Source organism: Meriones unguiculatus, chromosome 11 (assembly GCF_030254825.1).
Source record: "Meriones unguiculatus strain TT.TT164.6M chromosome 11, Bangor_MerUng_6.1, whole genome shotgun sequence".
Classification (NCBI taxonomy): domain Eukaryota; kingdom Metazoa; phylum Chordata; class Mammalia; order Rodentia; family Muridae; genus Meriones; species Meriones unguiculatus.
This window is the reverse complement of record NC_083359.1, coordinates 94,317,691-94,335,336: the sequence shown is the minus strand read 5'-3', so window position 1 is coordinate 94,335,336 and position 17,646 is coordinate 94,317,691. Positions and strand designations below refer to the sequence as shown.

The following is a 17,646-nucleotide window of genomic DNA, read 5'->3' as shown; positions in this document are numbered from 1 at the left end:
ACAATTTAATGACTGTTTAAAAAGATAGTAATGAATAAATATAAACATCAATTGTACAATATTGAAATGTAAGTGATTATTGAGAGATTTAGAGTAAGAGGAGACCCTAACATGCCAGAATTGTGTCATGCTTAGAGTAGACACATCCACTATAATGGTGAATAACAAACCTGGACAAGAAGAAAAGAAGCTTTACAGTATCTTCATGTGGTTCTGCTTCATGGAATAAGATAAAATGACAAACATTTTTATTTTCAAATTGTAAGAAATTAAGCACACTCAAAAACTACAAACAAATAACGAATCATCTGGATTTTATTTATCTACTTTATTACTGTCCTTCTTCACAGACTGCTTAACTGCTTACATTTATGAATAATATGGTTCCAGAAATAGGGAGGACAATTTTAGTTAATGTTACCTTTTAAAACGAAATGCTTCTTCTATAATCAGAGAAATCCTACAGGGGTGCAGAACACCCACCTCCCCCCTCACAGGCACGAACACATGTGGCACCATCTTTTCCTCTTCCACGCCTGTGTGTGCCTTCCATCCCCAACATTTCCCGCCACACTATCACCTTCTATAATGCACAAGAATTAGCCTGTCAATTGCCAAAAAATGAATTTGTGAAGCCGACATAGTCGTAGCCAGCAGGTTGGCTCCGACCTCGTGGGTCCATATACTGCTGCATATGTATTGTGCAGAATGACACTTGTTCCGGCGTCAGAGCCTGGAAGGAATCGAAAGAGAAAGACACAGTTACAGAAACCCAACACTAGTTGTTTCTATGGGTTACCGTAGCAGACGGAGAACCTTCAGGAGAATCAGCCTTGCTCCTATCAGCTTTTTCTTTTCATAAATTTATTACTTCCAATGAATAAAACTGATTCAAATTTATACCTGAGTCTTTTTTCATGTTTTATTTAGAAAATTTTGAGAAAAAATACAAGCGCAAACATGTACGCCCATGTATTATGCTTCATTATGATGTTTCAAACCCAACTCGATTTTGTTTATCTCTCTATCACCCATTCTTTTTACCTCCTTCCTTTTTGTCCTGTGCCCTCCTATCCCCAGCAGTTCTTTCTTTATGTAAAACATATATTCTGTTAGTTCCCACTTCTCCTTCACACCCTCTTTCCCATCTTGTGGTTCTCTTTCTAGTTTATTGGTCTATATCTACTCATGCCTACCTATATGCATACAAATATGCATACAAATATCACTGTCTAGGGTCCTGGGCAAGTTATGCCCAAGAGCCAGATTCAGCCACCGCCTGTTTTTAAACTGCTCATGTGCCAAGAATGGTTTTAACAGTTATTTATAGTCACAAACAATCAACTACAAAGCATAGAAAACATGTTAAATTCAAATTTCAATGTCTATGAATAAAGTTTATTGGAACAAAGCCATGTTCATTCAGTTACCTCACTTAATACAATAGTTCATAGGGCCACCAATTTCCCTTTAAGTTTCATGTTTTTCCTTATGGCCCAATAAAGTCCACAAATATGTGTGTATATATATATGTATATATATATATATATATATATAATCCATATATATGCATATATAATCTGCATATTCATATATGTATATGAATATGTATATATGAATATGTATATTACATATATGTATATATGTATATTATATATGTATATATAATCACATTTTTAATTATTCAACAGCTATGGACATCTAGAAGTTAGCTCTTTCTATTTCCTAAATTTGGCTTATTAAGTAGAAATGACAATAAATTGCTTAAAATTTGAGTTACTGATTTTTAACTGACTATGATGGCAAATAGTAAACCACTAGAGGTTTATGCATCCCAGTCCATAAGGGAAATGAGTTCACTGGATCAAGTGACAAAGAGAAGGTCTGATACAATACAGTGGGTATATGGGTGAGAGCTTCTCGAGGAAACAGCAAAGGCTAAGATGACCCAAACCAAGGTGACAGTTTCAGCACAGGAGAAGCAACAAAGGGAATCTCACCTGTTTCATGTCCTCCTTGGTAATATAGGCCTTGCCCTCTGCCAGGGCTTGGAATCCACTCTCTATGTCATCGCTGGTCTTGATATTCTCTGACTCCTTGTCAATCAGGAATGCTGTGTAGTCCTCCAGTGAGACATAGCCTTTCCTGTAGGGGAAACAGCAGGTTCTGTGCCTTCTCAGGACAAGAAAGTATATCCCTTCCATCCTGTGCAGTATCTCAGAGGCAGAGGGAAACTAGATCCTCCGTAGTTCTCTTTCAAGTACACCCTCTGACACGTGGGCTCTATTCTCTACTCTGACCCCCTATCGCCATCTCATAGACACATACTTAGTCTCATAAATTCTAGGTGTGTCCTCATCAGTCATCATTCATATTTCTTTGGACTTTTCCATCAGTGCTAGTGCCCAGATAATAATCCCCATCTTCCTCCATCTTTAAAATTGGAAAGAATTAGTTTCTTACAGTAACTTGACCTGTGCATGTCTCTGTCATACTTATTGAAAACACACAAGACATTATTATTAACTGTGGCCTTTGAAATACTTTGTCCTTAAGGGATCACAGACATGAGTCGATTTTTCTCTCAGTTCCTCTCTTAGAAACACCTTACATTCACTGAAGAGACAATCTCCAAATGAGAAAACTATAGAGCTTGGGATCAAGTTAGAACCAGTGCCGTTTACTTCTGAGCCAATCAGGGTGGAGGGTGGGGGAGGAGAGCTTCCCAGTTGTCTTTTTTGCCTCTTTTCAAATAAGTTAATTTTGTGTTCCATGGATCGTTTCACTCTGTGTTCATCTCCAGTTAAGGCTCAAGCCCTAACTTCTTTTTCTTACCTCCCTGGATCCACAGCATTCAGGAATTTCTCAAACTTGGGCTCAGGTTCACCTTCCTCTACCATAGGCAAGTAGTAATTGAGCCCTCTCAGGCATGACCGGAATTCTTTATGAGTCAAACGGCCTGTCAAATTCTCATCAAAGTGCCTAAAGAACAAAAGCATCTTATCAAGCTCAAAAAAGAATCAGGTTAAAACAGAATAGACCAAGTCTTGCTGTATTGAGTAGATCTTTAATGCCATGCCATAATATTGTTGGACCATAGAATAGAAAATCTATTTGTACCTCTGAGTGTTTTTGTTAAACCTAGTAACAGGAAGAATAACATAAAGAATTGAATATTCTTCTTTTCAGTTTTGCCCTCAGAAACAGTTAAAATTCACAGGGCAAATATAATCACCAGTTCAGTGATGATTTAAAGAAAAAAGATGCTTTACTTTTTAAATTCAGGGATCTCACAGATGATTAAAATTGGATACTAAACCCCAATAGTGATGCCAATTAACATATACACATTAGGTCTTCTCTAAAGATCTTGTCAAAGCGCATAGAGGGAGAAGTTATTATTTGTAAATGTATTCTGAACTTTTTAGAAGAAAAAGGACCAGCCAACTATGAACTTATACTCACTTATATGTGGTGCTAAACTCTTTCAATGTCTCCTCACTCACACCTATGGTATCCCTGGAAGGAAAAAATATATAAATTAACTCAGAAAATAAAACAGGAAATGCTAAAAGACATGCCATATGAGAAATTCAGGAATTTTAGTGCACAATGTATTATTTGAGCTATCTATTTCAGAGGTTGGCAAGTTATGTCCAGGAGCCAAATTCAGCCACCTCCTGCTTTTAAACTGCTCATGTGCCAAAATGGTTTTAACATTTATTTATAGTTGTAAACAATCAACTACAAAGCATAGAAAACATGTGAATTTCAAATCACAATGTTGATGAATAAAGTTTTATTGGAACAGAGCCATGTTCATTCAGTTACGAATTTTCTTTGGCTGCTTTCCAGTGCATTAGCAAAGCTTTAACGGAAATATAATGGTTCAAAGAGGTTTAATTACTTATAACAAGGTAATTTATAGAAGATGATTGTCAATTTCTAACATACAAAAAATACTTCCAAAGACGATTGAGACATAAAGCTGCTGTGATAGGTATAATTTTTCTAGGAAAAATTTATTTCTTCCCTTATGTCCCATTAGTCCATCTTGTGAATCTTCCATTCTAGATATTATATCTTGAACAGAATTTTATAAAAAGGAATGGTTTCTGAAGAGATCATAAGATGTTAAAAAGGAACCTGAAAGTGAATAAAGACCTCATGTGTCTAGAAAGAGGATGTGCATATACACAGGGAGGGGACCACTCTTGTTTCATAGTAGACCCTGGTAGAAAAAGAAAGAGTTCAGCTGTGGAACAGAAAAGAGGGAATATTGATATGGTAGGTAAATGCAGCATCTCCAAAACAGCTCTTTATCAACTTCCCTAAGCACAGCCTGGTAAAGCTTCAACACCTAGCACTAACTATCCCTCTCCCCACCCTGGGTTTAAACCATCAGTACTTGGCCTGAATCTGTTGCTCCAAATTGTGTTGCATTCGCATCCCCAGTTGGTGCAGCTGATCCCACTGCTGGGCCAGTCCAATGGTGCTGTATTTGATGTCAAGGATCAGGGCCTCTTCCATGCTGTCCCCCAGGTCTTCAATCTTGGTCAGATGACGCTTCATTGCCTGGATCTCCTTCTGCTTCCTCTGGAAAAAGATAAAAAAGAGGCAATCAAGCCACCAGTTACAAACCTAGAGATAGGAGGAAAAGATGTTCGTTTTTCCTAATTTGTTCATTTTAAGTGGTTTTCTTATCCTCCATGAAACATGAACAACTTGGGAAAACTACATTGTTTCCCTTTGTAAAACAGTAGGATGTGTATGTGAGATGATGTCTGTCATCCTGGAACTCAGACACCACCAGCTCCAGCCATTACACTGTGGATAATTTCCATCACTCACTGGGACCTATATCTCTGGCTCACCCAACGTCCTCGGTGGGTCTACTTCCCTCATCCTCGGGGATGACAGGCTGCTGTTACCATCTAAACACTAAATTTTCTAAATTGTAGAAAATTTAGGTGAAAAATTTCTACAATATCCCAAAGCTTTCCAACAAGTGGGAGTTTGTTCACCTAGGAATCAAGGGACAAAGTGGCTCTGAGGGATGGGTGAAAACTTAGGTATCATAAGGCACATCACCGCTACCTGAATATCTTTTTCTTCTCTCATTATGAACAAGTTATATTTAGCCAAATACTCTTTTTAATCCTGCAAAGAGGCAATAATGTATACAAGACTGAAAAATACTCTTCTAACCCACTGTATTCCTCAATTGAAAGGAGAGAATCTACATTCAGTTATATCATTTGGCCACATCAAATAATAAAAATGTATTGATGGTCCAAGTTATAGGCTAGGGATATGTATATCCGCTCTTTTAGTTAAGTACTTCAACAATCTTTAATGTATATATTAGATTTGTCCTATTGTTGCAAAAACTGACACTCAAAGATTTAAGTAAACTGAAGCCTGTATCAATAATGTGGTGGTCTGAAGTTACAATGCAAAACTGAGATCTGAGTAGAGCTACAGCCTTGGTTTCTTTGCCTTGGGTAACCTCTATGCAAAATAACACCAGGTTGCCTCTGTTTTGTTTTTTTTTTTTTTTTCCCTGTGCTTTTTAAAATTCAAACAGTGTCTTCAGCTAGTGAACAAACATTACTCACTTTATTTGCTTCAAGTTGGGATTCTAGAGTTCCTGTTTCCTTGAGCAACGATCTAATTAAGAATCAAAAGAAAACATTATTTGTTAAAAGAGAAATCTATATTTCACAGAACCATTACCTCAAAGCCTCTGCAGTTTATTGTTTCTGCTTCTCTCAATTGCATGGACTTGATAAAGTAAAGTTTTGTGAAGCCAAATTTTAATAAACAAACATTCTGTCTGTCAATCCTTCTAGACTGATGAAAGGGAATGTGAAGCCAGCCCTAGTTATTTTAGAGTTGGTTTAACATACAGATTCACATCTTATTAATATGAAGGCTTTAGTCTATACATTTAAGTCATAGGAAAGAGGTACCACTTACTATGAGTGAGTACAGGGTTAGGAGGAAATGAGTCTTTATCCTGCCAGATTATGACAAGCTAGGATACCTCAACCTTATGGTTTCTTTAACTAAGTATTCTAAGACAATATAAGAAAACAAACATAATTACAGAAAATACTCACCCATCTAGAAAATAAGCCCTGAACATGGTGTACCGGAACAGGAATCATGAGAGAAAAAAGAAAAACATATATTAGCACAATTTCTTCTTATTATTGACAAAACATTTGAAGTGTTTGTTTTGGTCACAAAATAGGAGCCCATCCACACAGGAACACCCACATGTTGCTTTCAAGGCCCCTAGTACTCAGAAACACAGAGCCTCTGTGAAGCTCCACATTTTCTCTGCCTTATAGTATCAAAGTTTTCACCCAACCCTCAGAGCCACTTTGCCCATTGACTCCTAGGTGAACAAATTCCCACTTGTTGGAAAGCTTTGGGAAAATGTAGAAGAATTTCATGTAATGTGCTTGGATGGCAACCACAGCCTATCATTCCTGTGGATGAGGGAGTCCGGGAAGTAGATACACTGAGGACACTGGATAAGCCAGAGATCTAGGTCCCAGTGAACGATGGAGACATCATTCTTCAAGACAAAGACCACTCATACCAGTCTTCATGCCAAGTCTACAGCACAGACTACAGGATAATAATGTAAATCAACCAGAACCAGGGGCAGAAGGGGATGAGCCGATTCACACAACCTCAGCCAAATGTATGCTTTTAGCTATAGTGCAGTTTTTCTTTCTGTTTAGTGTAGAAGTGTTAATTATGGATTACTCTGCTAACGTTAAACCTCAAAATATCACATCAGTGATCTACTAATGGGCATAATCTTCCTACTTGGACCATTTATACTAACATATTACACTTTTTATGTCTCCTCTTTTCCAGATCATTTACTAAGAAGATGTAATACACATTATCGCCACACACATCTTGCATATAATAAATGAAGTTAGGCTCCCTTATACCATTTCGTTCTCATTATGGATTTAGTTGGCAGGCAACATAATATTTTATTAGGTACTCATGGTAGGTTCTGTTTTTGGTCATGCTAATAAATATATATGTGACCTTGAGTGAGACAATTTATCAAATTGAACTTTCCCCAGTTGAAAGCAGAGGTAATGAGATCCACTCTGCACCTTTCAAGGTTGTTCTGAAGTTCAGTAAGACAATGCGTGTGGAAGTACTTTATAAAGTGTCTTGTGGCATGCAGTCACAGAGCTGTTAATGTTTTGAAGTGTAAGTGTACACAGAGTGTCAAGAAGAAAAATTTAAATGAGGGTGGGAATAAAGGACACAATAATGGAATTGTGAAACTAGTTAAATACAAATATAAAAAAAATCCAAAATATGGTGATGGGAACAGAGTACATAAAACTTCGCACTTCCATGTATGTCATCCCTACTGAAAACAGCATGTGTGGGCTTCTTGCTTTAAAGAAAGCACAGCCTACCTGGTCTCCTCGATCCACTGAAGGAAGGCACTGGCATTCTGTTCAAACTCCTGGCACATTTCAAAGTTCTTGATTTGCCTAGCCTCTTCTTTCTGTAGCTCCTGCTCCCGCTCCTATAATGCAACAAAGAGCAGGACGGCTTCACATGGAAGAAGTTTATTTGGCATAAAAGAACCATTTTGTAGGTATAGGCACACACCTGAATTCCAAAGCTATCCTATCTTCCACAGGTACATGTGATGTGCTCATCTATCTATCATCAATCAATCACTCATTTCTATCTATCGTCTGTCTTTCTATCTATCATCTAACTATACATAATTTATTATCTATCATCTATCCATATATCCTCTATTATCTATATATGTATCATTTATCTATCATCTATCTATATATCATTTATTGATTTATCTATCAAATATATGTATGTATCTATGTCTTTTTGTCTATTTATCTATCTTCTTTTGCTTCCTTCAATCATTGTTCAGTCTTCCCCAAACCACAATGTAACAAACTATAAAATACACCTACTGTGACACACACATATCTCTATCTATCTATCTATCTATCTATCTATCTATCTATCTATCTATCCATATACAGTTTTCAATTATCCTTAGATAGTTTTGGTTCATGACTTCTACCACAGTTAAACTTAGGACAAACTTCTTTTCTTCAACACTCCCAATTTTGATATAGGTCACTGGTCATACTTCCTATATGCAGAAGATGTTGGGCTGTGCCCCAAGTTACCTTGATGATGTCAGGCAGGTGTTTCCAGATCCTGCCCAGCACATCTATTGTTAACCAGGTGTAAGGACTGGAGTGCACATTTAAGGCTTTAATCTGCTGGTCTAACTCCAATAAATGGTTGAAGTCCTCTTGAGCTCCAGCCAGAGAGGCCAAGAAGGCCTCATGCTCCTTTTGTAGCTGCCGAATCTCATTCAGGGAGTTGCAGTGCACAGGCTCTGACAAGTCCTCTTCAGCATTCTCACACCAGTTGTTGAAAGCTGAAGCCTTGTGTGCAAATTCCATGAATAGTTCCTCAGCCTGCAGAAAAAAAAGACATCCTCATTGCCTCTGATAAAGTTCCTTAGGAGAAGAGAATATCGTTGAGGCTAAAATTAGTTTTGTCAAATATTTCCAGAGCAACAATTTGAACTAGTGAGACTAAAATTAGCAGTGACTCTGTGATGGGCTGGGATGAATATAAGTTAGAGAAACTGCCAGGGTCCAGTCTTTTTTTAATTGAGTGAAATTTCTCAAGTGTTCCACCATTTACAGATGAAGAGAATGGCTTACAGTGTTCATTCACCTCCACCTCCATGATTCTAAGGGTGGTAAAAGTAGTAAAAGTTGCATTATTTCCTATTCTGAAATCTGTATTAACGTTTGACTTGGCACAGGAAACAATCAGAAATAAGTGTCAAATGTGCATTTGAGAAAAATGACTGAAATAAACCAAGTGACTATGTTCTATTTTTTAATCTATTCCCTCTTTCTCTCCTGAAGCTTTTGTGGATGGAATATCATCACAATTCTTTCACTACACCAAGTCACATTCCTGTCTTCCTCCTAAACCTTGTTGTGATCTCCTCTGATGCCTAACTGAAACTTTAAGAGCCACCGAGTAAACCCATCTTCTACACATTGACCTACACGCGATGCACAAACTACATGCTCCTATACTGTTGTCCGGGGCCACCCACAGGCTCAAAGGACTCTGAACTTATATGACTGGACAACAGAAAAATCATGGACTGTTCCAAACACAAATGATAGAATGGTTCCAGATCAAAAGTACACAGTAGGTTTTAGACTCAGCTAATTGAATTGTCCACATGATTTGTCTGAGCAATTACAAAAATGAGTTTCCTTTCTTCAAATTTAAACTACTTAGAAGAAAATTGATTATACATGGAGAGGGGGGCTTTTCAACACAATCAATAATCTATATGCTAAAATAACTCAACACAAAGAAAAATGAACAAGATGGACATGCAATTTGCAGGCTACTTCATTTATAGGAAGAACACTATGGATTGATTGTATGTTTATAAAAACTTCACAGTAAATGTTTTGCTATTTAAAACTAAGAAAAACAAAAGAATATCAAGTAACTTTCTATGTAGAATGTATACATGTTCATAAAGCTGCCAATCTAGTTGTTTTACTTTCTCAGTTAAGTTACTGCTGTGTCTACATCCTTCAACAGAGTAGGAATTAACTGAGGGTTGAGACTCACTGTGTGCTTCTCTAACGCTGCCTTTATTGTCAAGTACAATTGTTTCTCTCATGTAGTAACAACACTGATTGTTCTGGATCAGTTTTCCTGTGGTGCTGAAAATCAAACCAGGGCCCTGCGATTTCTAGGCAAGTGCCCTATCACTGAGTTATGCATGGACCTACACCACCAACCTTTACTTTCTTAGACAGAGTGTTGTTTTGTTGTCCAGTCTAGCACAGAACTCTTTATCCTTTTTTTATTTTCTGCCTGAGTCAGAAATCTGGGATTTTCAGAATGCACTGCCACGCTCCAGCTTGGCTTCTCTTTATTATTGATGTTTCATGATTGTTATTAAATATTATTTAATATGCTTCAGAAGCTACCACTGGTGGGGAAAACCCTTTAGTCTCCCAGATCTATACAGACTACTGCATGTCCAGGTCTGTTATCTCACTTAACAGTAAGAACTCAGCAAAGCAGAAGGGGATAAAAATATATTCCTGTTTCTTAAAGCAAGCTTTCTTAAAACACAAGGGTTAGCAATAAGTGTCACACCTGAGGATTCCTTCCTGGCAAAAGGAGATACACTGAGAATATGTTTTATGGCTACTTTTCCAGTGACCTTTTCATCTGGGTTAGGAGATAGTCAGGACTAGCTCGCTGCCAGCTTTTGTTTTGTGTATGAAAGACGTCCATGCTCTGATTCTATCCACCTCTTCCCACTGTGTGTGCCTGGCTTTTATCCTTAATCATCTACAAAATGTCTCAATCCATTTCTAAACAACCCAAACCACGGTCCATTTGTTCTAAGAAAATGAATTTCTTTTTGCTCAATATAAATGTTTTGTTGTTCCTTTGATCTGTCTTAAAATGACTATAAAACTTCCAAATTGGGTTTCTAGTTACTGTGTTTGAATTCTCTGGCTAATAAACAGATAATTTTGAGCCCCTGTGATACTTCACTGTGTTCCATTTTCGCCTTAGTCAGTCCCTTCCTTGCTTTCCCCTTCCCTCCTTCCTAACCTTCTGTAGAGGCAGCTGTTTCTCTAGCAGTTTCTGCCTGTGGACTCCAGACGCCTCCAGCAGCTGCTCCCAGCGCCTCAGCAAGGCTGCATGCCGCTCCTCAATGGCTTTGGTTTGGCTGTGCTTAGCAGCCACCAGCTGGTTCTTCAGATCAGTGATTTCAGAAAGACGTTCTTGCTGGAAGCTCTGAAGACTGGCATCCAGCGTGTCCTGAAACCAAAGGGGAGACAAAAACTAAGGCGCAAAATGTAGAGTGTTTGGTGGAGTGAGTGTTAAAGTTTCAAACATCATGAGTTAACAACCTTAAATGTGAATGGATTTATCTTTCCAAGAAAATCAATAAATTAGAAAGTACTATGATATCCAAATATATAATGCTTATAAAAGACACTGATGTGAGAAGCTTCATCCTCAGTGCAGTGATGATACCTTGGTCTCCCTAGGACTCAGTGCCAAATAAGAGGTCCTTAAGTCACTTGAAGCCATGCCCTCAAGAGAGGTTTGGATTGCCCCATTCTCTTTCCCACTTTCTTTATGATTTTATCCTTCCTCCCACACTCTTGCCATTTGCCAGGGAACTTGTAATTTCTCGTACTATTTGGACTAATAGCATTACACTGTTAACTAAATAATTCTTTTTAAAAAGCAAGCTACCTGTATCTTTATTGAAGTCTTGTTTATTGGCTCTGTGGCAGTGTACATATGTGTTTACACCTGTGTGTAACTGCAGAGGCTAAAGGTTAACAACAGGTGTCTTTCTCTTTTCTCTACTCTTTCTTCTTTCGTTCCTTTGTTCCTTCTTTTCTTTCTTTTTTGAGATAGATTTCTTTCACTGAATGCAGAAGTATACATTCCAAACACCTATCCATCTCTTCCTCCCAGGGCTGGTGCCATATCTGAGCTCAGGTCGTCATGCTTGTGTACCAAGCTCTTTACCCCCCAAGACATCGCCTCAGTGCTAAGTTTCTCCATCAAGCATTTAATTATAGTAACAAAATGGCCTAATTACAGGAATTAGTAGGGGGCGTAAATGGAGAAAAATAGAAAAGCCAAAATTTGACTTGTTGACTAAATTCAAGATGACAGACAAACATCTAACAACAGGAAAAAGGTATGAGAAAATCGAGGTAGAGAAAGAAGGAAAGAAAGAGAAGGAGGGAGGATGAAAGGGAGAGAGAAAGTGAGAGACAGAGACAGAAACCAAGAGAGCATAAATTATAAGCAAATTAAATTATAAATACTGGGCCTCAGTGGCCCCATCTGACATAGCATCCTTTACTCACCTGCTTTGCCAGGAGTGCAAGGAAGGCAGTGAGGTCTGTGCCATTGCTCTTGGCCTTCAGGCTTGCTTCCTTGTCGCCTAAGAAACAGCAGGAAGGACTATTTGAGGATTACTAACAGTAGTCAATGAGAAAGCTTTCTGCTTCCCAGAACAGGTGACTCAGTGCAGTGCAGAAGCAGAGGGAAGAATGGTTTGCTTTTATGTCCTTAGTCGGAATAAAACTGACTGACTGAGACTGCTAAGTGCAAAAGAAATGTTGAGTCATAGAATGAAGGAAAGTTGAAGGTTGGATATGAATTACAGACAAATCAACACACACTGTAGTTTGTTTCCTAGAATATTTTATGGAGGATTTTCCTTTGGGAATACTACATATAAAATTAGCAGTCCCCAGCAGCTGTGTTCTGTGAGTTTATGACACTTACTTCCCTATTGTCAGTGTGTATGTGTGATTGTGTCTGATAGGAATAAAAAGGATTAGTTCATCTCATTTTCAAAGGTAAAGGAAAAACAATGCAGAGACCATTCTTCAAATGGTACCCTTAGAACAAAGGAGCACAGCCCTGGCTTCTCGTACCTATCCAGGATTCCACCACATCAGCCTTCCAGTTAAACTGCTGAAAGGCATGTTCATCATCCAGCTGTGACTTCCAAGCAGCTAGTGCCTTGGCCAGAGAAGCTGTCTTTTCATTCAGAACTTGAATCTTTGTGGAAATCTTATCCTTGTTTTGAGTTTCTTCCTGTGATGCCAAGGTTGAGAGGATGAGTTAGACAGCCATGCCAAGGAGCTAGAAACATGATTCCCTAGAACCGTTAGAAAGCTCACAGTTCTCTTATCCAAAAACACCTAACTACTGTCCTCTAGATCAACTGTAATTATTTCCATCCTCATGTGTGCTCAAGAATGCTATTTCCATTCTGACATTTGGACAATCATGGCATATTTGTTTATTTAAGTGTGGTTTTATTTATGAAGCTTTTAGAAGGGAAAGACATCTTTGTTTAGGGAGTCGAGGCTTTGTAAAGATAGTGCAAGCAAAATTCTCACAAATTATAAAGAGGTCCTTGTGTGACACCCCCCCCAAAAAAAAGGTGCTGATTCCTCTCAAATGGAATTTAAGGCTCATGGAGTACTCAGGGATTCCCTGGCTAGTTATATGCCAAGTTGACACAGCTAGAGTCATTTGGGAAGAGGGAATTTCCATGGAGAAAATGCCACCACCAGACTCATCTCTGGATAAGTCTGTGGAAGCAGTATATTGATTGATGAGTGGTACAGCAGGGCCCAGGTCACTGTGGGGGCCGCCACCTTTAGGCAGGCAGCCTGGTGTTATAAGAGGCTAAGAAAGACACAAGGAGCAAGCAGGCAAGCAGTATTCCACTAAGGCCTCTACTTCATTCAGTTCCTGCCCTGCTTGAGTTGCTGCTTGGAATTCCTTCACTGACGGACTGTTAACTAGAAGCATATAATGAAATAAACTTTTTCTTTCTCAAGTGGCTTTTGGTCATGGCGTTTATCACAGCAATGGATACTCTAATATAATATTTAAACCTAGTTTTACAAGTTATGAAGGTTGGCAAAAAGGTCAACAATGTATTTTTAAGGAAAGATGAAAGGGAGCATATAATGATTTAAAAGTAATTTCCAGAAAATATCAATTGAAAACAGGTAACGAATTGCTGGGGAAAACAACTTAATTCTGCTTTGAAGAGCTTAATAAAATTCTGTGTTGTGGGCTGAGAATAGTGGAGCATGTGTTCAGTCTCAGCACTTGGGAGGCAAAGGCAAAAGAGGCAGAGGCAGAGGCAGAGGCAGAAGTAGGCAGAGTTCTGTGGTTCTGAGGCCATGCTTGTCAACACAGAAAGTTCAAAGCCATCTAAGTGCCATGCAGTGGGATTCTGTCTCAAAAGACTCTCTAAAAAATTCTATGTTGTTACTTTCTTAAGGGAATTTCATCACTATTCTTGTTTCTGTATTTGGGAAAGTCACTTTCAGAAAAACACACAACACCCCCAGAACTCACTTTACTGAGAATATCTTCTCCTTGTGCACACACATTTTGTACCCGGGTCTTGTGTACAGCGAAGTCATTCTCCAAAGCTTCATGCTTCTTTAGCAAACTCTGCATGAAAACATCAACAAAGAGCAGAATGTTCAAGAATGATCAATCTCTATCCATATGCAAGTCCACAACAATTCAGCAAAGTTGGTCCAGCCTTATTAGTGGATTGGATGAGGGTACACTTCCTCTGTACCCCCCCACCAAGATCTTTTTAATTTTTTTCCCCATCAAACAGGGTACTCTTACTGGAGTGACAGGAATCCAGGGATACAGTTTCTCAGTATCCCACATGGCTCTAAGAACTGTTCTCTTTTTATTTTGGAATCAAATGATTAGGAGTAAAATATGAGGATTTTTCCATACCTGGATTCATGTAATTTTTTTTTTACAAAACACTTTGAGAAAATAGTAAGTATTAAGAACACCCTAAACTAACAACTGTTCCTTGTAGCCAGATTAACCGCTTTGTGAGTTCTTCTTTATCCAACCTGTTATACCCCTGCTTTCACATCCAATCACTAGATAGAAGAAAAGAAAGAGGAGAGAGAGAATTAAAAATCCTTAATCTAATTTCTTTCTTTTTGCTTCTTTTTTTGAGCATTTGGCTACTAACAAACTGCAAACCAACCCCCGTGACCAACCAACAACCACCACCAATGCCTCTTGGGTCATAGCACTTACAGGCATTCTGAGAAGTTACCAAAATCAAAATGCCACACAATCATAGAAACTATCTGCAGCTGGTAAAACCATGCCCCTGCTACAACATGAGGCAAATCATAGTAAGCTTCTGAGAAGCAGCTCCATATCCCGACACCTTGGATTAAAATAAGACCATGTTCTTATAATTTTTTTTTTTAAGAAATCAAAATTTCAGAATTCTCCTACAGTTCCTAAAATCAGGAGTTAAAGAGAACAGGTTATCATGAAATCTCATTCCAAACCTTCTTTGCTTCTGACTATTTTCTGGAAAAAAAATGCAATTTGTGCAGCTCAAAGAATGGAAAGAGAAGTGAGAATGGAGCCTGAACATTGCTTCTATCAAAAATATGCTCAACAAGAACACTTGTTCAACCATGTTCGTAGCAGCTTTATTCATAATAGCCAGAACCTGGAAACAACCCAGATGTCCCTCAACTTAGGAATGGATACAGACATTTTGGTACATTTACACAATGGAATACTACTCAGCAATTAAAAACAAGGAAATCATGAAATTTGTAGGCAAATGGTGGGAACTAGAAAAGATCATCCTGAGTGAGGTATCCCAGAAACAGAAAGACACACACAGTATATACTCACTTATAAGTAGATACTATACACATAATACAGGATAAACCCACAAAAATGTGAACACCTAAAGAAGGTGAGCTAGAAGGAGGACCCTGGGTAAGATGATCAATCTTCACTCAGAAAGGTAACGGGAAGGACACTGGAAGAAGGAGTAAACAGGAAACAGGACAGGAGCCTACCATGGAGGGCCTTTGAAAGACTCTACCCAGAATTCTATAAAAGCAGATAATTGTCTTCCTCTGTGGCCTGGTAAGGCTGTTGAGGGGGGGTGTGATCAAAGAGCAGGCCAATCAGTTCATGTCAGAGACAGGCCCTGTTCCCATTACTAGGGAACCCACTTGGAGACTGAGCTGCCATGGACTACATCTGTGCAGGGGTTTCTAGGTTATCTCCAAGAATGGTTCTTGATTGGAGTCTCAGTCTCAGAAAAGACCCCTGTGCCCAGATTCTTTGGTTCTGTTGCTCTCCTTGTGGAGCTCCTATCTTCTCCAGGTCTTACTATCTCCCCCTTCTTTCCTAAGATTCCTTGCACTCTGCCCAAAGTTTGACTATGAGTTTCAGCATCTGCTTTAGACAATGCAGCCACTCCTGATGAGATCTGATAGACTAGGATCAGAAGGAAGGAGAGGAAGTCCTCCCCTATTAGTGGACTGGGGAAGAAAAATTGGGTAGAGAAGGGGGAGGGAGGGTGGGATTGGGAGGGCAGGAAGTAGGGAGCTACAGGGAGGATACAAAATGAATAAATTATAATTAATAAAAAGAAAAATTAAAGAAATTTAAAAAGCAGGTAACGAGACTCATAACCAAACTTTGAGCAGAGTGCAGGGAATCTTAGTAAAGAAGGGGGAGATAGTAAGACCTGGAGAGGGCAGGAGGTCCACAAGGAGAGCAACAGAACCAAAGTATCTGGGCACAGGGGTATTTTCTGAGACTGATACTCTAACCAAGGACCATTCATGGAGATAACCTAGAACTCCTGCACAGAGCCCATGGCGGCTCAGTGTCCAAGTGGGAATCCCTAATAAGGGGAACAGGGGCTGTCTCTGACATGAACTCAGTGGCTAGCTCTTTGATTGCCTCCCCTGGATGGGGGAGTAGCCTTTCTAGGTCACAGAGGAGGACAATACATCAAATTTTGATGAGATCTGATAAGCTAGAGTCAGATGGAGGGCTTGGAGGACCTCCCCTATCTGTGGAATAGGAGAGGTGCATAGGAGAAGATGAAGGAGGGAAGGTGGGATTGGGAAGGGAGGTGGGAGAGGGCTACAGCTGGGATACAAAGTAAAAAAAAAACTATAATTAATATAAAAAATTAAAAATTAAAAAGTGTAAAAACAATCTAAAAGTTTACAGGCTGATGTACAGATAAAGAGAACGCAATATACACCTTTATATACATATAAGATGGAACATTTGGGCCTAAGAAAATTATGAAAGAGAAATCTTGATAACATGTAATAACAAGATAAACTTTGAGGCTTTGTGCCAAGTAAGATAGTCCAGTTATTTAAGACATTTTGCATGACTTAACTTATAGGTGAAAATTCACAGAATCGGAGTAGGGTGGCAATTACCAGGAATGAAAATGGGAAAATGCTCTGCTGCTAACAATCCATCAAAGTTTCCATCAAGCAAGGAAAATAAGAGTTTCAATATACATTGTATCTAACTTCACCAATAATATCTTGTGCATATATACTTTTATTGATGACATAACTCACGTTCAATGCTATTACCAAAACAAAGAAATCATCCATGTAGAATGGACACTAGATGTGAGGATACATTTCACTGTGGAAAATATGTAGACATCAAACAAACAAACAAACAAAAATCACCAAGGAAATGGTATTATTTTTGTCCCTGACTGGAAAAGAGTCAAAATGATGACATCACACAATGCTAGTGAGCATGAAGGGAAACTGCATTACCTATGCAATGGTTATGAGAGTGTTAAATGATCAACCTGCTGGAAAATAACTGAGCTTAATGACTGTTGCTGCAAAACTGAGCACATGCTAACATTTACGCAGTCCAACAATCTAACCCCTGAGTATTTGTCCCAGAGAAATATTCACTTACATGTGCACAAAAATGTACACTATTATTTACAATAGCCCTTTTCAAAATAGACGAATAGTACAAACAACCAAGGTAAGCAGTTAAGCCATGGACGTTCCTACCTTAAAACCACTGAGGAATAAAGAGGGATGAACTTTCTTGCACATAACAGGCTGAATTAATCACTAAATTATGCTGAATAAAAAAAAAAACCAAACAAACTTCTTCAAAAGT

The 17,646-nt window shown here is 38.6% G+C and overlaps 1 protein-coding gene across 1 annotated transcript in view; it reads right to left on the bottom strand.

Annotated features, from left to right (window-relative positions):
* Positions 1–314: 314 nt before the first annotated feature.
* Positions 315–17,646, bottom strand: part of Spta1 (spectrin alpha, erythrocytic 1) — a 73,301-nt gene continuing 55,969 nt past the window's right edge. Inside the window, exons 40-52 of the mRNA XM_060364724.1 lie at positions 14,020–14,118; positions 12,573–12,735; positions 11,997–12,073; positions 10,714–10,923; positions 8,217–8,513; positions 7,464–7,576; positions 6,123–6,140; positions 5,619–5,670; positions 4,409–4,596; positions 3,466–3,519; positions 2,836–2,982; positions 2,001–2,145; positions 315–733 (exon numbers count right to left, since the gene is read on the bottom strand). Coding sequence (XP_060220707.1) covers positions 608–733; positions 2,001–2,145; positions 2,836–2,982; positions 3,466–3,519; positions 4,409–4,596; positions 5,619–5,670; positions 6,123–6,140; positions 7,464–7,576; positions 8,217–8,513; positions 10,714–10,923; positions 11,997–12,073; positions 12,573–12,735; positions 14,020–14,118 — 1,689 coding nt within the window. The 3' untranslated portion in view covers positions 315–607. The remainder of the gene's footprint in view (positions 734–2,000; positions 2,146–2,835; positions 2,983–3,465; positions 3,520–4,408; positions 4,597–5,618; positions 5,671–6,122; positions 6,141–7,463; positions 7,577–8,216; positions 8,514–10,713; positions 10,924–11,996; positions 12,074–12,572; positions 12,736–14,019; positions 14,119–17,646) is intronic.